Source organism: Palaemon carinicauda, chromosome 1 (genome assembly GCF_036898095.1).
Source record: "Palaemon carinicauda isolate YSFRI2023 chromosome 1, ASM3689809v2, whole genome shotgun sequence".
NCBI lineage: Eukaryota > Metazoa > Arthropoda > Malacostraca > Decapoda > Palaemonidae > Palaemon > Palaemon carinicauda.
In genome coordinates this window covers 184,695,485-184,717,991 of record NC_090725.1, presented here as the reverse complement: position 1 = coordinate 184,717,991, position 22,507 = coordinate 184,695,485, and the positions used below count along the sequence as shown (strand labels likewise).

Here is a 22,507-nt window from a genome sequence, read left to right as displayed (position 1 = left end):
TAGAAGTTCTTTGACCTCTTTTTAGCTCCCTCACCCCTTGCATTAGAAGTTCTTTGACCTCTTTTTAGCTCCCTCACCCCTTGCATTAGAAGTTCTTTAACCTCTTTTTAGCTCCCTCACCCCTTGCATTAGAAGTTCTTTGACCTCTTTTTAGCTCCCTCGCCCCTTGTATTAGAAGTTCTTTGACCTCTTTTTAGCTCCCCCACCCCTTGCATTAGAAGTTCTTTGACCTCTTTTTAGCTCCCCCACCCTTTGCATTAGAAGTTCTTTGACCTCTTTTTAGCTCCCCCACCCCTTGCATTAGAAGTTCTTTGACCTCTTTTTAGCTCCCCCACCCCTTGCATTAGAAGTTCTTTGACCTCTTTTTAGCTCCCCCACCCCTTGCATTAGAAGTGCTTTGACCTCTTTTTAGCTCCCTCACCCCTTGCATTAGAAGTTCTTTGACCTCTTTTTAGCTCCCTCACCCCTTGCATTAGAAGTTCTTTAACCTCTTTTCAGCTTCCCCACCCCTTATATTAGAAGTTCTTTGACCTCTTTTTAGCTCCCTTACCCCTTGCATTAGAAGTTCTTTGACCTCTTTTTAGCTCCCTCACCCCTTGCATTAGAAGGTCTTTAACCTCTTTTTAGCTTCCACACCCCTTGTATTAGAATTTCTTTGACCTCTTTTTAGCTCCCTCACCCCTTGCATTAGAAGTTCTTTGACCTCTTTTTAGCTCCCTCACCCCTTGCATTAGAAGTTCTTTGACCTCTTTTTAGCTCCCTTACCCCTTGCATTAGAAGTTCTTTGACCTCTTTTTAGTTCCCCACCCCTTGCATTAGAAGTTCTTTGACCTCTTTTTAGCTCCACCACCCCTTGCATTAGAAGTTCTTTGACCTCTTTTTAGCTCCCCCACCCTTTGCATTAGAAGTTTTTGACCTCTTTTTAGCTCCCCCACCCCTTGCATTAGAAGTTCTTTGACCTCTTTATAGCTCCCCCACCCCTTGCATTAGAAGTTCTTTTACCTCTTTTTAGCTCTCTCACCCCTTGCATTAGAAGTTCTTTGACCTCTTTCTAGCTCCCTCACCCCTTGCATTAGAAGTTCTTTGACCTCTTTTTAGCTCCCCCACCCCTTGCATTAGAAGTTCTTTGACCTCTTTTTAGCTCCCCCACCCCTTTGCATTAGAAGTTCTTTGACCTCTTTTTAGCTCCCTCACCCCTTGCATTAGAAGTTCTTTGACCTCTTTTTAGCTCCCCCACCCCTTGCATTAGAAGTTCTTTGACCTCTTTTTAGCTCCCCCATCCCTTGCATTAGAAGTTCTTTGACATCTTTTTAGCTCCCCAACCCCTTGCATTAGAAGTTCTTTGACCTCTTTTTAGCTCCCCCACCCCTTGCATTAGAAGTTCTTAGACCTCTTTTTAGCTCCCACACCCGTTGCATTAGAAGTTCTTTGACCTCTTTTTAGCTCCCTCACCCCTTGCATTAGAAGTTCTTTGACCTCTTTTTAGCTCCCCCACCCCTTGCATTAGAAGTTTTTTGACCTCTTTTTAGCTCCCCCACCCCTTGCATTAGAAGTTCTTTGACCTCTTTTTAGCTCCCCCACCCCTTGCATTAGAAGTTCTTTGACCTCTTTTTAATTCCCCACCCCTTGCATTAGAAGTTCTTTGACCTATTTTTAGCTCCACTACCCCTTGCATTAGAAGTATTTTGACCTCTTTTTAGCTCCCCCACCCCTTTGCATTAGAAGTTCTTTGACCTCTTTTTTTTCCCCCACCCCTTGCATTAGAAGTTCTTTGACCTCTTTTTAGCTCCCCCACCCCTTGCATTAGAAGTTCTTTGACCTCTTTTTAGCTCCACCACCCCTTGCATTAGAAGTTCTTTGACCTCTTTTTAGCTCCCCCACCCCTTGCATTAGAAGTTTTTTTACCTCTTTTTAGCTCCCACACCCCTCGCATTAGAAGTTCTTTGACCTCTTTTTAGCTCCCACACCCCTCGCATTAGAAGTTCTTTGACCTCTTTTTAGCTCCCCCACCCCTTGCATTAGAAGTTTTTTGACCTCTTTTTATTTCCCCCACCCCTTGCATTAGAAGTTCTTTGACCTCTTTTTAGCTCCCCCACCCCTTGCATCAGAAGTTCTTTGACCTCTTGTTAGCTCCCCCACCCCTTGCATTAGAAGTTCTTTGACATCTTTTTAGCTCCCCCACCCCTTGCATTAGAAGTTCTTTGACCTTTTTTTAGCTCCCACACCCCTTGCATTAGAAGTTCTTTGACCTCTTTTTAGCTCCCCCACCCCTTGCATTAGAAGTTCTTTGACCTCTTTTTAGCTCCCCCACCCCTTGCATTAGAAGTTCTTTGACCTCTTTTTAGCTCCCCCACCCCTTGCATTAGAAGTTCTTTGACCTCTTTTTAGTTCCCCACCCCTTGCATTAGAAGTTCTTTGACCTATTTTTAGCTCCACTACCCCTTGCATTAGAAGTTTTTTGACCTCTTTTTAGCTCCCCACCCCTTTGCATTAGAAGTTCTTTGACCTCTTTTTTTTCCCCCACCCCTTGCATTAGAAGTTCTTTGACCTCTTTTTAGCTCCCCCACCCCTTGCATTAGAAGTTCTTTGACCTCTTTTTAGCTCCCCCACCCCTTGCATTAGAAGTTCTTTGACCTCTTTTTAGCTCCCCCACCCCTTGCATTAGAAGTTTTTTTTACCTCTTTTTAGCTCCTACACCCCTCGCATTAGAAGTTCTTTGACCTCTTTTTAGCTCCCACACCCCTCGCATTAGAAGTTCTTTGACCTCTTTTTAGCTCCCCCACCCCTTGCATTAGAAGTTTTTTGACCTCTTTTTATTTCCCCCACCCCTTGCATTAGAAGTTCTTTGACCTCTTTTTAGCTCCCCCACCCCTTGCATCAGAAGTTCTTTGACCTCTTGTTAGCTCCCCCACCCCTTGCATTAGAAGTTCTTTGACCTCTTTTTAGCTCCCCCACCCCTTGCATTAGAAGTTCTTTGACCTCTTTTAAGCTTCCCCACCCCTTGTATTAGGAGTTCTTTGACCTCTTTTTAGCTCCCCCACCCCTTGCATTAGAAGTTTTTTGACCTCTTTTTATTTCCCCCACCCCTTGCATTAGAAGTTCTTTGACCTCTTTTTAGCTCCCCCACCCCTTGCATCAGAAGTTCTTTGACCTCTTGTTAGCTCCCCCACCCCTTGCATTAGAAGTTCTTTGACCTCTTTTTAGCTCCCCCACCCCTTGCATTAGAAGTTCTTTGACCTTTTTTTTAGCTCCCACACCCCTTGCATTAGAAGTTCTTTGACCTCTTTTTAGCTCCCCACCCCTTGCATTAGAAGTTCTTTGACCTCTTTTTAGCTCCCCCACCCCTTGCATTAGAAGTTCTTTGACCTCTTTTTAGCCCCCACACCTCTAGCATTAGAAGTTTTTTGACCTCTTTTTAATTCCCCCACCCCTTGCATTAGAAGTTCTTTGATCTCTTTTTAGCTCCCCCACCCCTTTGCATTAGAAGTTCTTTGACCTCTTTTTAGCTCCCCCACCCCTTGCATTAGAAGTTCTTTGACCTCTTTTTAGCTCCCCCACCCCTTGCATTAGAAGTTCTTTGACCTCTTTTTAGCTCCCCCATCCCTTGCATTAGAAGTTCTTTGACCTCTTTTTAGCTCCCACACCCCTCGCATTAGAAGTTCTTTGACCTCTTTTTAGCTCCCCCACGCCTCGCATTAGAAATTCTTTTAGCTCCCACACCCCTTGCCTTAGAAGTTCTTTTACCTCTTTTTAGCTCCCCCACCCCTTGCATTATAAGTTCTTTGACCTCTTTTTACCTCCTCCACCCCTTTCATTAGAAGTTCTTTGACCTCTTTTTAGCTCCCCCATCCCTTGCATTAGAAGTTCTTTGACCTCTTTTTAGCTCCCACACCCCTTGCATTAGAAGTTCTTTGACCTCTTTTTAGCTCCCCCACCCCTCGCATTAGAAGTTCTTTTAGCTCCCACACCCCTTGCATTAGAAGTTCTTTTACCTCTTTTTAGCTCCCCCACCCCTTGCATTATAAGTTCTTTGACCTCTTTTTAGCTCCCCCACCCCTTGCATTAGAAGTTCTTTGACCTCTTTTTAACTCCCCCACCCCTTGCATTAGAAGTTCTTTGACCTCTTTTTAACTCCCCCACCCCTTGCATTGGAAGTTCTTTGACCTCTTTTTAACTCCCCCACCCCCTGAATTAGAAGTTCTTTGACCTCTTTTTAGCTCCCCCACCCCTTGCATTAGAAGTTCTTTGACCTCTTTTTAGCTCCCACACCCCTTGCATTAGAAGTTTTTTTACCTCTTTTTACCTCTCGCACCCCTTGCATTAGAAGTTCTTTGACCTCTTTTTAGCTCCCACACCCCTTGCATTAGAAGTTCTTTGACCTCTTTTTAGCTCCCCCACTCCTTGCATTAGAAGATCTTTGACCTCTTTTTCGTTCCCACACCCCTTGCATTAGAAGTTCTTTGACCTCTTTTAAGCTCCCACACCTCTAGCATTAGAGGTTCTTTGACCTCTTTTTAGCTCCCACACCTCTAGCATTAGAAGTTCTTTGACCTCTTTTTAGCTCCCACACCTCTAGCATTAGAAGTTCATTGACCTCTTTGTAGTTCCCACACCTCTAGCATTAGAAGTTTTTTGACCTTTTTTTAGCTCCCACACCTCTAGCATTACAAGTTTTTTGACTTCTTTTTAGCTCCCACACCTCTAGCATTAGAAGTTCTTTGACCTATTTTTAGCTCCCACACCTCTAGCATTAGAAGTTCTTTGACTTCTTTTTAGCTCCCACAGCTCTAGCATTAGAAGTTCTTTGACCTCTCTTTAGCTCCCACACCTCTAGCATTAGAAGTTCTTTGACCTCTTTTCAGCTCCCACACCTCTAGCACTAGAAGTTCTTTGACTTCTTTTTAGCTCCCACACCTCTAGCATTAGAAGTTCTTTGACCTCTTTTTATAGCTCCCATACCTCTAACATTAGAAGTTCTTTGACCTCTCTCTTTAGCTCCCACACTTCTAGCATTAGAAGTTCTTTGACATATATTTCTAGGTTCCTTACTTTTAGCATTAGAGTGTCTTCGATCTATATTTTGAGGTGCCTTACTTCTAGCATTAGAGGCTCTCTATTTTTAGGTGTCTTACCTCTGGCATTAGAGGCTCCTCTTCGTTGTTCTCTCCTGTCTTCTAGTTTTCAAGATCTTCTTTCATTAGATCATTTGTTTCTTTCGAGATTTCATTGTCTCTTTTCCTTAGTTCTTCAGTGTCCTTCTAGATTTCAAAAGAGATTTCAGTGCCGTGAGTCCTCACTTCGTCAGATTCCTCAGGGAAATCGAAGGCATTTATTCTTTACCTATCTGGGCAATGAGTAAAGAGATGAATACTATCGATTTCTCCGCATACGCTATCATGCCAAAGTAAATGACGAGCAACATGATATATTTACCAATGTCGTCTGGATATGTCCTTACTTCAATGGCGAATTTTGAGACAATCCTGTTGAAGAACTACACGTCACTCACCGTTCAGTTAAACCATTCTGCCTCCATCCTCATTCCCCGCAATCCGTTTTTGCACCGATATAAAGCCTCATACTTTTTCCAAGACTCTCCTTTAATAAGACATCGTCGCAAAAGCCCAAGCAAAGGATCCTTCAAGGCGCATACATTATGATCTTCAAAGCTCAGCTGCCAACGGAAGATCCCGTGTCTTTCTATAGGTCGGGCGATATAAAACGAACGATCGGCAACTTCGGCAGCAACCAAAACCATCTGTAGTTGATGGTGTTCCGAAGACGTAACGCATAATTCTTACCAGCAGCTTCCTATTCCGCCAGAACGCGATCTGTGAAATCCTTCTCCCAGTCATCAACTCATTTCCTCTTACTCCTATCGACGCGCATTTCCTTGGTTAGATTTCGCCAGCTACATACAGATCATGTGAGGTGTTGCAGGCTACGTTTGAAAAAATGAAGATCAGGTCTTCAGAAGTCATTTTAAGCTGGAGGAGGAGTTGTTCAGGACTGCTCCTGGAAATTTCAGTTCTGGAGTCATTCAGAAATCCATGTTAAGTATACGGCTATGTCCTTTGAAGACTTTTGGAAATTCGGGAAAGTTTTCTTCCGAAACCGTCCTGAGATTCCGTTCTGGAGGCATTCAGAATTCCATGCCAAGTCTATAGCTATTTTTTTCTGAAGCCATTTGGAAATCCGGGAAAGTTTTCTTCCGATACCGTTCTGAGATTCCGTTCTGGAGGCATTCAGAATTCCATGCTAAGTCTATGGCTATTTCTTCTGAAGCCATTTGGAAATCCAAGAAGATTTTCTTCCGAATTCTTTTAGGACTCGCGAAAAATTCCATTCTTGTTTTATAACAACAACAACAACAACAATAATAATAATAATAATAATAATAATAACAATAATAATAATAATAATAATGATAATAATAATAAACTACGTGATTTGATTTATGGATTTAAGTTGAAAAGTTTTGAAGACGCTAAATGCTCAACTTTGCAGTTTGAAGGAAACTTTAAGATACCCGGACGAAGGGCGAATGGTAATTGAGGTTTAAAGCAAACCGAATTGAAATAGTTGATTTCAGCTAAATTATTCCAGGTTTGGGATTTAGAACAATCTATTTCTGGTACGAATCGATATATATATATATATATATATATATATATATATATATATATATATATATATATATACATATATAGTTTATATATGTCTATATACATGCATGTATATAAGCTTTTGCAGTATATGAATATTCTGTGTATATATGTATATTTATACGATGTCTATATATACATATATATACACATACACAGACATATATACATACAGTACATATACATATATATATATATATATATATATATATATATATATATATATATATATACATATATATATATATATATATATATATATATATATATAATATACATACATACACACATATATATATATATATATATATATATATATATATATATATATATATATATATATATATATATATATAAACACATACATACATACATACATACATATATATATATATATATATATATATACACATACATACATACATACATACATACATACATATATATATATATATATATATATATATATATATATATATATAAACTATATTTATATATTATATGAATACAGTATATTTGCATGTACTGTACACACACACACACACACACACACACACACACATATATATATATATATATATATATATATATATATATATATATATACATACAGTACATACATATATACTGTTTGTACATACATACAACCCTAAATACAGCAGCCTTCGTATTCTCCCAACTGTTTATACATGCAAAAGCAAATGTAAAATGCATATCACCAAGTTATGGCTTAACCTTGATATTTCATCGAGATTCCAGGTGTGGACAAGATATCTGTCCGCAAGCCACTGTACATTTTGTTCTTCAAAACGGAATAACATCTTGAAATCACTATCAAGTGTGGGTAAACGGGGCGTGTATTGTTTAACATACCTCACATCCACAAAATCTGCCATCGTGCTGAGAATCGGACAGAACAACTGCAGTCTGCTACTGACCAGACTCAGCTTTTTCGAAGCATATGCTCTTTATATGAAGTAAAGGGTCTTCTTTATGTATAACCATTTACTTTTATGTGATTATAAGGATATGCTTTTGCTATAAAAGTAGAAGCTTTTGCTTGAAATGTTTATGAATACAAGTAGAAGGATTTCCTTCATATTTTGCAAGTATAAGCATATCCTTTTCTTTATGAATACCACCCAGTGTCTTAGATATGATATTAGGTATATCTTAGATAGCTAAAAGAGATACCCATCCCGAAAGAAGTATACTACCATATTATGCCAAGTATAACTAAAAAAAAAAGAATAAGAAAAACACGTAGGCCTACTTCTTTATATCTTTACATTAATTCTCAAACGAAGAAGGTTGGAGAAATATGTAACTGTTTGTCTTTCACAGGAGTTAAAAATCAAGAAGAAGAAGAAGAAAAAAAGGGCTCCCTTGAACCTGGTCTACATAGAACCAAAATATACGAGGAACATTGAGACAAAACCGAGTCCTTAGCAAGGGTAAATTTTGTCTATGACTCTCGAATAAAGGAATTAATGGACAAGTACAGAGTACTTTTGGAACATACGCTAACAAATTATAGAGAAATAAAAATAAGGAGTACAAGAATTAGATGCTTTAGGAAAGCAAGCATCTTCCACGAGTAGGCCTATACAGGATAAATGTCATGGGAGCGAGCATGGCCGCAATGCTTTACTGGCTAACTTGATGCATTTGCCAATACCATCACAGAAAGCTGAGAATTCCTTGTTAAAGGACTTTCTAATATCGCTAAAAAATACTACACTTGAGACAAAACATCTACACGGTGGCAAAAAAATAGGACTTTTATTTTGACTAAAAACGATAATGAAAGATCACAGTAGTGATTTTATCAAGCGGGCATCCACTACGACGACAACAACAATACCAATATCAACGACAATAATCACAGCACCTCTTGAGATTACTACATGTAACTTGGTAGAATTCCCTCAAAACCTTTAGTTAAGTGCATTTTCCTTATCTTTGCTCAAACTAGATGAGCAATGAACAAGATAGTTTTACTAAGAAACCTTCCATATAAAATTACATTTAGTAACGCAATAAAGTAAAAATTAAAGTGATGGTTAGTTGAAATGTTAAATGCATTATCTATTAAATACTGAAAAATTATGTTTACTTGTGAAGAAAATCAACATATCCATATACTTGGGTAAACTTTATAATATGCTTGTTCTAATGATAAGTTAACTTTTCCGTCAGTAGGCTGTAACACAAATATGTATAAGATTTTAGTTATTCTAGTTAACCACTGTAACAACAACCGATGGTATTGTCTTCTATAATGTTCTATCTATTCCCTGGAAGAAAGAAAAGCTAACATTCTTTCAGTTTCAATTTTTTTTTCTATCATTAGTGCTAGATCATTCTAATATTTACATTATAATGAAAAATTGAAGACAGCAATTTGAACGGAGCTTTGACTAAATTTCAAAAGGACAGTAACATCTCATTCAGAGTTATAATTTCCTTACATAACCGGCATTACTTCTATGGATGGTACATTGATAATGCGGTGTAGCCTACTCATATCATCTACTGCGTGCATTGCAATGATTAGCCTACAAATTTACAGTATTTATTTTTAAGAATAATTGCACATCAAAAGGCATTTCTTATCTCGTTTGACGTTTATGCGATCCAGTAATTTATTGGAAAGGCCCTAAAAATGAAAAATTAAAGATTTAACCCTAACGATAAGATAATTTAATTTAGTGGAACCGAATTTTCAAGGATGAAAGACATCTTGTTATTTAAGATTCATCACTAATCTACCTCCTTGATATCTTTAATTCACAGGATCCAGATAAATCCAGCTTCAGCTATAGATTGAAGCAACCAATGTATGGAAACTTCTATGGACACGAGGCAAATCGCGATGGAAATAGAGAAGAAGGACGATATTACGTACTCCTTCCGAACCGTCAACTAATGAATGTTCGTTATGTTGCTGATGCTGCTGGATACCGCCCAACAATTTCTTTCACTAGCATTGCAAGGGATGCCATGTTTGATAATTTCTTATTTGCACCAGAAGCCAAAGGCAGCCAAAGTTCAAATACACAAGGGGGTACAGATACTATACATTTCAGTAACGTATCACTTAGTAATAAGCTACAGTTAACAACTACTCGACCACAAACTACTGCATGTAGGTCAAGCCTTAATTCTGGATGCATAGCAGGTACAATGTTGTTAAGGAGTATAGTAACAACTATGTCTCCTAAGGCAACCACCGCATACAGAGTACCTGCTACAACTGCACGTTCAAGTAAAACCAACATACAATCAATACCTACTATTACACGTCCAATGTCGACTACCATACGTCAAATATATACCACCATACGTCCAATATCCTCTACCACACAACCAAAGCTTACCACCATACGTCCTCTATCTACTACCGCACAACCAAAACTTTCCACCACACGTCGTCTATCTACTACCACACAAGCAAAACTTACCACCACACGACCTCTGTCTACTACCGCACAACCCAAAATTTCCACCACACGTCGTCCATCTACTACCACACAACCAAAACTTACCACCACACGACCTCTGTCTACTACCAAACGCCCAGTATCCACTACAACAAAACCAAGACTTACCACCACATCCCCAAGACCTGCCAAAGGATATTTCATAGGAGTTGTGTCCACTCTCAAACCAGTTACTATAAAAACACTAACTACTCCTCTATCTAGCAGATCAACAACACCTAGGGGAAGAACACCTTTCTTTTTTCCCAAACTAATTCAAAATACTGGTAGAGGTCAGATCAACATTGCACCCCATCAGACTATCAGACCACCTCTACAAAGACATCAATCTCCAGCTACAAATAACAGAAACAATAATAATGGGATAAAAGTCAATGATTCCTCGATAGCTAATAATGCAAATGGTGGTTTAAAGATAAGTAATGGTAACATAGGCAGCACTGGAAAACCAAACTCTTCAACTGGGGATGGAAACAATATTAGCCCTAATGCAATAAGCAATGGTTACCTACCACCAAAGGTAAACCCTAAGACGAGCCCTGGGAGACAACGTTCAGAAATCAATCTGTTTAACAATGGCTTCAACTTCTTTGAATTCAAAAGGATGACTATGACAGCAGCTACTCCGACTCGAGTTACGGCTCAAACAAGCCAAACAGCAATAGGTTTCGATCTACCAATAAACAGAATGACATCCACACCATCACCACCAATCATTAGATTAATTCAACAAACAACACACAGCAGTGTGCTGCCCAATACAGTTCCGGCTACAAGAACTACTTCACTGATTACAGCAACTCAGACCCCAAGTACTCAAACATCAACAACATTTTCTACCACTAAATTCCCAGTCAGAACTACAACAATGCATTACAAAAAAAGGGCAAGTCCTTCATATAATCCAGTCCCCAGATTAAATGCCCCAGTAGCTAATGTTCTTGTTCCTTCTGGACACTCCCGGCTATCAGGAGAAAAGTCTTTGCAAACTACTGCTTCATCGAATACGATGCAACCCATAACTACTCCATCTCCTTCCCTTCCCCCAAGAGTGGAGCAACTTTCACCTTTCTTTGAATTTTTCAAAATCAAGTCATAAAACAGAACAAAGCTAATAGCATTCCGGAAGACTCATCTAAGGTCTTTATCTAGTCTAATCTGTGAGAAGAAATGGCAATACAAACATGGACATAGTCTAATGATATTTATGGTATGTAAACCAAAAAGGAACCTAGATGATTGTTGAAATAAATCTTCTACATAGCATAGGACAAAACCCATAAACTAAAATACATGCACACCCACTCTGGAAGTGGAGACAACCCTGATATTAAAGCCATGAAAGGAAAAGTGAAAACTCTTCGTTGGAGTAAGTACTTTCGTCTTATTGGTGACAACAGACTCAACATATCTATGCTCATCACGTGTCAAATGACGTGATTTCTATGCACATGTTTATACTATATATATATATATATATATATATATATATATATATATATATATATATATATGTATATATATACTCAGTTTTGAGCTTTTGTTCAGAGAGGTTATGCTTCAACCGAAAAGGGATAAATTTAACCCTAAAAAACCCTTTCTGGTACAACCCAGGAAAATAAGTGGTGGACTAACCTTAGATCTTCATTCTTTTACATAAGCCAGATGATAGTCCATGGGCCAGAGGAGATATTGGTACCATCTGAAAGGGCAAAAGTTTACCTCTACTAAGTTGTTTGTGGGGTTAATATAAGTGATTTATTATGTGATAACCTTTGCACAAAAGCAGCTTTTCAAACTTTTTTTTGTTACAATTTTTAGGGGTCGGTGACTGCGAAATGTGCAAAATCAGTCAATATCATATAGAAATTGATGTTATTGGGCATTACATAAAATTACCATAATTATTTAGTTGATTATAATCGTACAAAAGAATACAGCTATCAACTTTCAGCTTTCAGCATTTCAGTTTTCAGCTATTTTAGTTTTCAATGGAAATGTTGCTGCTTCCAGGGAGACCTGTTAATCTGAAAACCTTGAAGATTTTAGGTATAGAACTTGAGATCAATTTATTTCAGATACCACCAGTGCATTAAGTATCATATGTATTTAAATAGTTAAGTTACTTTAGTTAAGAATAACTAATACTAGGAGATTGAGACTGAATAACACTTCCCGGTTTCGATAAGCCCATGCCGATAGCAGTAACATAATTCAAGGGAACTGGCAATAATAGATAAGAAGTACCATTTTGCCCTTGAATTTATAAATGTCAACATAACTGCAGATGTCCAGGTTGCAAAGGAAAAGAACCGTGTCTGGTTATTTACTAGAATGTCTGTCCCCAAAGATCAAACCATTAGCAGTTGGACCAGTTTCACCATCCAGATCCATGACCATGTCACAGTGACCAAAGGTACCGTAGGCTATTTACCAACGATCAATGCTCCTGTGACAGAATTGTCTACTGTGCACGAAGTGTTAAACCAGTCACTGAACATCATGGGATCTCTGCAGTTCAGTTGAATGAAATTGTCTGCGTGTTCGACCAAGCACTGTATGCCAAGGCAGCAGAAATAGTATGGAAGCACAAGAAATTCAGCAGCATTGTCATCAGGATGTGGGTGTTTCACACAATCTTCAATTTGCTCCCCATTTTGGGTAAACAGTTTCAGGATGCAGTGCTGAGAGATCTCTGTGTGGAGTCAGGCGTGATCGTTGAAGGATCTGTAACTGGTGTGATGGATGGCCGCAAATACAACCTTTGCAAACTTGCCCATAAGGTTCTGATGAAGTTTGCCTGGAGAGGCTTCCTTCCATGGCTAGAGATTCCACATCCTGGAGAGACTCATTACCTGGAAGAAGCCATAAAGAGTGTTGCCAGTTTCCATGAAAATGTCTCTGGGGCATCACTCACAGAACTCCTAGAGACCACAGCATGCACCCATATCATGGAGCTCTTCTAAGCCTGTATGGACTCTCTCAGAGAAAGACAGGGTCTTTCCGCATTCTGGGTGTCCTATTTGGACATGACAGAGATCATGCTGGGACTGCTTAGGGCTTCTATAGAAGGGGACTAGATGCTTCCCCTTGCCTCTATCTAATAGATAATCCCTTGGTACTTTGCCTACAACAACCTCAACTACGCCCGCTTCCTGCCATATTACTATGCCACGATGTTGAGACTACCTGTTGATCACCCTGCAATTTGCTCCCCATTTTGGGTAAACAGTTTCAGGATGCAGTGCTGAGAGATCTCTGTGTGGAGTCAGGCGTGATCGTTGAAGGATCTGTAACTGGTGTGATGGATGGCCGCAAATACAACTTTTGCAAACTTGCCCATAAGGCTCTGATGAAATTTGCCTGGAGAGGCTTCCTTCCATGGCTAGAGATTCCACATCCTGGAGAGACTCATTACCTGGAAGAAGCCATAAAGAGTGTTGCCAGTTTCCATGAAAATGTCTCTGGGGCATCACTCACAGAACTCCTAGAGACCACAGCATGCACCCATATCATGGAGCTCTTCTAAGCCTATATGGACTCTCTCAGAGAAAGACAGGGTCTTTCTGCATTCTGGGTGTCCTATTTGGACATGACAGCATCATGCTGGGACTGCTTAGGGCTTCTAGAGAAGGGGACTAGATGCTTCCCCTTGCCTCTATCTGATAGATAATCCCTTGGTACTTTGCCTACAACAACCTCAACTACGCCCGCTTCCTGCCATATTACTATGCCACAATGTTGAGACTACCTGTTGATCACCCTGAAGTACATGCACTCTTTATGCAAGGTGGATTTTCTGTCCAGACTGGTAACAGGAATCCATTTGGGCGAAAATGTGGACCAAACTATTGAAAAGAATATCTATAAGGACACACACTTCTGGAGGAACAAAAGGCTTCAGACTAAAACCTGGAGCTGTCACCAAGTACTACATAACGTCTGAGTACCGGAGTGCCTACCTGCGGCAGCTGAGGGACATGGATGTCGAAGCGAATCCCATGTCAATCCCCCAGATCTACTGTTGCCTAGGATCAGAATAGATGAGGCTGATGTTCAAACACTCTTTAAGCTCATGGAAACCTGCTGGTCGAATCCATTCAGTCCAGATTATGCAGAGTTTGTCAGCTTGTCAACAGCCACTGTTGCACCGCCAGATGTAGCCAGTAATCTCCATGATGCTTACAGGGTAGGAGAGGAAGCGTACCAAGCTTTTAAAAAAGAACAACTGGAGTCAAATCCACCAACAACTCAGTTCTTTGACAGGGGCATCCAGTTCAGGAATATTGCGCCAGGCCATAACATCTAGCAATGGTGGAAACTACTTTGCAGCTCTGCTAGCAAGACAAATCTGATCAGGTTCTTGGTAGACAAATGGAAAGGATCAAAATACATAGAGAAACTCCAAAACAAGATTTTTTTTGTCACCTGTGAGGATGTCTGTTTCAAGATAGGCAAAGACCAACAGGAAGAGGTTACAGAGCTCAAATCCTCTCAAGAAGAAGCAGACACCCGTATGTTGTTGCATGCTCTCAATGTAGCAGAGTCTGGTTACAAGGCTGTGATCATTACTGCTGAGGACACAGATGTGTTGGTGTTGTGCTTGGGCTTGAGCAACCACATCCCATGTAGTATGTATCGGAAATATGGAACACAAACTAGGACAAGGTTCCTTGATATTAGCAAGCTAAGCAACTCATTGGGAAGCAATGTATGTGATGCTCTGGTTGGCATGCATGCTTTCACTGGTTGTGATACCGTCAGTGCATTTGCAGGTTGTGGAAAGATGGGTGCCTTCAAGTTTTTGAAGACTTAAAAGACCTTCGAGGTGGCATTCACTGACCTTGAACGTTTATGGAATGTATCCGATGAGCGGTTCCAGAAGCTGCAAGAGATCACATGCCATATGTATGCACCCTGCACTCGCACAATAGACATGAACACACTTCGCTATCAACTCTTTTGTGCCAGAGATGGTGAAGTCAAATTCAATCAGCTCCCACCTTTTGAGGATTGAATCTCAATGCATGTTGTCCATTCCAACTATCAGGCTGCCATATGGAGGCAGTCTCTGCAGACTTGACCTTTTGTAACAAACCCCAAGGACCATGAGTGGACCAAGACGATGATGGAAAGCTGGTCATCAACTGGATGCGTGGTTCACCAGCACCAGATTCGGTGCTATAGTTTCTCTCCTGCAAGTGTGTGAGATCCTGCAAATTACCATACTGCACATGTCTCATCAATGGCTTGAAGTGTACAAATATGTGCAAGCTACAAACCTGCACCAACTGAGTAAGGAAGAGCCAATTGCGGAACTAACAGACTGATGTAGATGATTATGGTGACTGAATCAAAAGTGTCGTAATATAGTTGGAAGTTTTAACTTTACTAACAATAATATCGGCTCAATTTAGTCAAAGGATGTTACGTTGAACACACTAGTTATTGAAATAGAGTGAAACAGGTCTAGTGTACCAGCTGTATAATAAATGATTCTGCAAGATTCAGTGTATTATCAACCAATTATTCAGCTCATACTAATTTCTGCTAAGTAGGTTTCTGCATATTAAATCTGCATTGTATTTTAAAATAAAGGAGTAATTGAACTATATGACGTATCATATTATTTAGTTGTCAACTTATAAAATGCAACATGGTTGATTTGTTGACTACAAGAAACTTAGCAGTAGGAAATAAATCATCACCCCAAAAAAACTGAAATTACTGACCAAATGCACTGCAAATTTGTTGAAAGCAGCCTGAATATTAATGCATGCATAACTGATAATATGTACTTAGGCTAGTAAGTAGGGCTGTTATATGTATATATTGGTGATTAGTAAATCATAGGTGGGCTTAAGGACATAATAGATGATGCTCGCAGAAAGTGTCTTTGTGAGTCGAACCCATGTTGGGTCTGTCTATTCAAGAGGTGATTATTAGTAATAAGCTACCACTCAGCAAGGGTTATCATGTCAAATTGTGATCTAGGGATATACACCAATAAAAAAAAGCAAGCAGAATTTGCCCACCCAGGTGGTACCGATACGTAAAATTTTGGGTCTTGGCCCATGGACTATGACTTTGTCACCTACTTGTAATGTTTTTTGTTGCCGGGAGTCCAAGGATGATGGCGTTTACTAGTTGAGAATTTTATTCAGATTGATTGATTGATTGATTTAAAGTTCTCGGGCATCATGACATCAAAGGTCATTGACACCTTTCAGACTGAATTGATTTGTGTACATGCATGTATTCATGCGCAAGCACAAACTACTTTTTTACAGGACTACTTACATCATGTTACATCCCCTTTCAATAAAATAGACTTAAACCAATATAAGTTTGGTTCATTTTACACAACGAATTATTTAAGACACCTGGAATGGTTCAACATTAGGCCTAGAAAAGAGTAATTTTAACGTTTAGGACAAAACATATAAGATACAATTGGGGGTATTGGCAAAACCATAATTTGACATTTCACATGAATACATGAGATATATAAAACTTTGCACATCTTGTGCATCATTTATTACTCAAAATATTCAGCACTGAACATATGACACATAGTATCAACAAAATATACACACAGTCAAAAGATACCAATATATAGCCTACAAGTTAAGATATTTTTTTTTTTTTTTTTTTTTTTACTACCATGGTTACACACAATTTCACATCAACACATTAATATGACCATTCTAAAATATTATTTAAACATGATCAAGATTAAAATGTCACTTGTCCTAACGGTGTGGTTTTCTTTTCGCCCTGCCGGATCATGCGGCGACCGGCGTAAGTGCTGGTCTTGGGTTATGCTGGACTGGCGAGGCTTGGATCAACACTCTGCTTGTGTTCCTGGATGGCGTGTTGTTGCCAACTTCTGCTGGCGGCGGGGCGATGGGGTTAGATGAAGGTTGCAACTGACCGGAACCTACTTCGTGTGCAAGTCGTCTTGTCACACCATCGTCTGTAGGTTGTGTGTTGGGTTTCTCCACCATGTAGAATTGAGTCCTGGCTCTGTCCCGGAGTTGTTTTCTGTTGCATTGCAGGGTTTTGCTTTCCACAGTTTCCATGATATATGATCATGGCTCAGAGCACACCTGTTTCATAGTCACTGGTGACCACTTCCCGGACTCCTGGTACTGTACTCGAACTTCTTACTCAAGCCCGAGTGGTGGGAGATCATTGGCACATTGGTTGTAATATGCCATTTGTATGCTCTGCCGTTGCTGGAGTCTTTCCTGTACCTCATTTGCGTGCTCGTACTTGTTGCGACAATGGTCTGGGAGATTACTGACCAGCTTCTGGTTAAACAGCAGCTCACTCGGACTGGGAACGACGTGGATATCCTTGACACTGAAGTAGAGGTCACAGCGCTGGCGGAAAAGCTTGAAAGCTTCTATGTTAGCAGTAAATTAGTCCATGTATAGTACTGTCCTACTAGCTTTTGCCATTGTCACGATTTTCAGTTCTCTTTATCAGCACAAATGTCCTTATGGGCTACCATAGCGCTCTGCTCACACTTGACTGTAGTTTCTTTGATTGGTTTCTCCCGGCGTCCAAGATGGCGGTGCCCACAGCATAAATACTCATAAGTTTCACGAATTCTCATCATTCTACAACATAGCATTGTTTTCTTTGTCCATTTTTTCAACACTGTTCATTTTAGGTTCGCCTTTTGCCGCCACCATGTGATGTTTCTTGTTGTTGGGAGTCCAAGGATGACGACGTTTACTAGTTGAGAACTTTATTCAGACTGACTTGATATGTGTACATGCATGTATTTGTGCGCAAGCACGAACTATTTTTTTACAGGACTACTTATATCATGTTACACCACTGTCCAAAGGAAAAGGCAATCCTTTTGGCTGATGTTTTTAACAGTAAGCAGAGTAATAAGAGACTTGGTCTTCCTCATTTGTGTTTTCATGAGGGTAATCTAACTAGTTTATCTTTTCGATGTCATGAAATTAAAGCTCTCTTGATGGACCTTGACGCTTATGGAGGTGTAGATCCAAATGGTGTTTTTCCTTTGTCTTTTATAAAGGCTGCAGAATTCTTACACCCAAAGTTATCTGTTATTTTGCACAATTTAATAAGAAGAGCAGCTTTTAGCACTTGTTGCAGAATTGGTAATGTTACTCCACTATGTAAATGTGTTTGTGGTAGCTCAAGTCCAACTGATTACCGCCAAATTTTCATAACTCCCATATTATCTAAAGTTTTGGAACGTCTTTTGGCAAAACGTCTTAATAGATTTTCTGAAAGTAATCATCTGTTTCCTAGTTTGCAATTTGGCTTTCGTAAAGGCCTTGGAGCGTGTTATTCTCTTCTTACAATCTCCAATGCTGTGCAAAAATCTCTTGACTGTGGTCAGGAAGTTTGCAGGACTGACCTTTATTCTAGTGCTGCCTTTGACCATGTTAATCATGAGGCCCTTGTTTTCAAATTCAAACAGTTGGGAGTAGGTGGGTCATTTCTTAGCATCATTATGGAATTTCTAAGTAATATGATCAGAAAGAATTGTTGTTGATAGGCACTATAGTGCGTATAGGAATGTGATATCTGGTGTTCCTTGGGGTAGCATTCTTGGCCCATTACTTTTCGTACTGTGTACACATGGCATGTGGTTTGGCCTAGAAAACAAGCTCGTTGTATATACAGATGATGCTACTCTCTTTGCATCAATTCCATTTCCTGAATGTAGATCTAGGGTTGCTAAATCTCTTGATAGAGATCTAGATAAATTTGTGCATAGTGCAAATTATGGGACATGAAGTTGAATCCTAACAAAACTCAAAGTATGATTGTAAGTAGGGCAAAGAAAGTGGCTCCTCAATATCCGGATGTCAGCATTGATAATATTTCTTTAACTCTATATAATTCTTTTTCAAAATTTTAGGTGTGATTTTCGACAGCAAATTTACTTTTGAAAAACACATCGGGTCTGTGTCTTCTTCAATTTCCCCAAAACTTGGCTTATTGAGAAAGTCTTTGAAGATTTTTGGTGATCAATCTATTCTAAAGAAGTGTTTTAATTCTATCATTATACCTTATTTCAAGTATTTTTCTCCTCACTGGTCTTCAGCTGCTGATTCTCCTCTTAATTTGTTGGACAGGAATTTACGGTCTATTAAATTTCTTATTCCTGATCTAGATAATATCTGGCAATGTCGTTCAATTAGCTCGTTATGCATGTTGCATAAGATTTTTCATAATTCTGATCATCCTTTACATTTAGATCTTCCTGGACAGTTCTTTGTTATTCATAATCCTAGGTATGCAGTTAATTCTAATAGTCAACCCTTCTCCATCATAAGGCTCAACACTACACAGTATTCTAAAAGTTTTATTCCAGCTGTAACCAACATGTGGAATGATCTTCCTAAACAGGTAGTTAAATTAGTAGAACTTTAAAAGTTCAAACTTGCAGTAAATGTTTTTATGTTGAACAGGCTACCATTAGTCTTTTTATGGTTTATATACAAAATATCTGTTTTAATGTTGCTACTGTTTCTAAAGTATTTTATTTGGATTATCCCTTACTTCTCATATCGTTTATTTATTTCCTTATTTCCTTTGCTCACTGAGCTATTTTTCCCTGTTGGAGCCCTTGGGCTTATAGCTGTTACAGTGAATCTGTATAATCAGGGAATATATATATTCTCTGATATTTTCAGGGAATGTGCATAATGTCTGATTGACTCAGAGGATATGTATATTCCCTGAAATTTTTAGTGAATATACATATTCCCTGATTATTCGGCCTTATTATTATACAGATTCCCTGAATCGTGTTTGGTATGAAAGAACAATGAAATAAATAGCTGAAACAATAAACAAAGCCTTGTTTTCACAATGTAAACTTGAATGTAAACACAATGTAAACCACTGAATTAGCGAACCATGGTAGGAGTCCATCTAATTACCACCTTCCAACTCTGGTGCTATACCCCCCCCCCCTCAACACTACAAGGTCAGGCAAAGTTTAACTCACCAGTCATATGCCATCCTTCCTACTGTCAACACCATGGCAAATCTAACTGAGCGTGATTTAGAAGCACATTTTCGGGAAGAATTATTCCAAAGAAGTGTAGTAAAGAAATCTGTCTTGCTTCCAAAAGAACAGTATAATGAAATTATTTCAGAACTGACAGCAATTGACAAGTCAGGCAAAAAGACGCCTCATGAATACTACCTTCTGAAGAAGTATGAGATCCTCAAGTGTGGTGATGTTCTTAAGTTGATTAGAAGACGGACTGCCAATGAAGATCCTATCTATTTTGCTACATTGGAGGATACATTCGACATTATTAAGCTTGCTCATATTGCAACTGGCCACGGAGGGCGCGATAAGATGGTAAAGGAATTATCTAAAAAGTATGCCAACATTACCCATGATGCAATATCTATTTACAAATCACTGTGCATCGAATGTCAGCGTAAACGTAAGCGACCAACAACCAAAGGGACTGTTGTTCGACCTATTCTGACAAAGAACTTTGGCTCCAGATCACAAGTTGACCTTGTAGACATGCAGGCAATGAAGCAAGGCAACTATAAGTGGATAATGGTCTACCAAGATCATCTTACAAAGTTCTGTGTATTGAGACCTCTCACATCAAAACGTGCTGCAGAAGTTGCGTATCAGCTGTTGGATATTTTTCTTTTACTTGGTGCACCGGAAATTCTACAAAGTGACAACGGATCGGAGTTTACTGCTTGTGTTATTACAGAACTTAAGCTGCTTTGGCCTGATCTCGTAATGGTTCATGGAAAACCTAGACATCCTCAGAGCCAGGGGTCAGTTGAACGAGCAAACTTTGATATTAAAGATATGTTGGTAGCCTGGTTGAGTGATAATAATACAACAGACTGGACAATTGGTTTAAAATTTGTGCAGTTTCAAAAAAACTCTAGCTACCATTCTGGCATTAGAAGGTCACCATTTGCTGCATTGTTTGGATCCGATGCAAAAGTAGGACTGACAACTTCAGCTCTTCTACATGAAGTAATTCACCGTCTCCAAAGTGAGGACGATTTGCTGGCAATAATTACGGAAGAAACAACTTCAGTTGAACCACCTGCTGTCGAACCAGTTACTGTTAAACCACCTGTTGTCGAACCAGTTACTGCTGAACCACCTGCTGTCAAACCAGTTACTGCTGAACCACCTGCTGTCGAACAAGTTACTGCTGAACCACCTGCTGTCGAACAAGTCACTGCACTGGGAGTATTGTGCACGACTGTGATTAGAGGTTAGTCAGTAGGGTATCCTTATGGTCGAACGGATAACAAATTTCCCTCACTACACTGTATTTCTATGTTATTATGTGGATTGTTGTGAGTGTAATGTCTCTCTCTCTCTCTCTCTCTCTCTCTGCAACTGTCAAACCACCTGCTGTCGAACAAGTTACTGCCGAACCATCTGCTGTCGAACCAGTTACTGCTGAACCACCTGCTGTCGATCCTTATTATTCTTTTACTAGTTTTATTTTAAATGAGTATTTTGTGACAGACAAGTTTTATTTTCTGTTCATAATAAATTTTGTTACATCCAAGAGTTTTATGGGATAAATAAGATATTACAGAAGGGTATTACTGTTTTTAGTGATTTATTCCATTATTCTACCATACCATACAAGTTTACATTGTGAAAACAAGGCTTTGTTTATCGTTTCAGCTATTTATTTCATTGTTCTTTCATATCAAACACGATTCAGTGAATCTGTATAATAATAAGGCCGAATAATCAGGGAATATGTATATTCACTAAAAATTTCAGGGAATATACATATCCTCTGAGTCAATCAGACATTATGCACATTCCCTGAAAATATCAGAGATTATATATATTCCCTGATTATACAGATTCACTGTAACATAGCATCTTTCTTTTCCAACTATGTTTGTAGCTTACCTAGTAATATGTATGTATATATATATATATATATATATATATATATATATATATATATATATATATATATGTGTGTGTGTGTGTGTGTGTGTGTGTGCGTGTGAGTGTGTGTATGTAATTGTAAAGCTCCGAGCATAATTTTTACCAACTTATTCATTATGAATATATATGAAATGACTCATTTCCTAACCCCACTCGGCCAGCTGCTTGGATTCCTATGGAATTTAACATGTAACAACACATTTTACTGTTTTCCTAGTAATAATTCATTTTCCTTATTCAGTTTCTTTAAAGGAAAATACTTCAAAATACAATAAATCACCAATGTATAAAAAATCATTGAAAAAAATTCATCAATCATAGTCAAAATAGTGCAATATTTTGTTTATAAGACTGAATATGTTCATTGT

At 39.0% G+C, this 22,507-nt stretch overlaps 1 protein-coding gene across 1 annotated transcript in view; it reads left to right on the top strand.

The window, feature by feature from the left end:
• The window catches only part of LOC137632650 (probable serine/threonine-protein kinase nek3), a 32,926-nt gene extending 21,659 nt beyond the window's left edge, over positions 1–11,267 (top strand). The window contains exon 3 of the mRNA XM_068364759.1: positions 9,462–11,267. Within this exon, the coding sequence (XP_068220860.1) occupies positions 9,462–11,267 (1,806 nt within the window). The remainder of the gene's footprint in view (positions 1–9,461) is intronic.
• Positions 11,268–22,507: the final 11,240 nt, after the last annotated feature.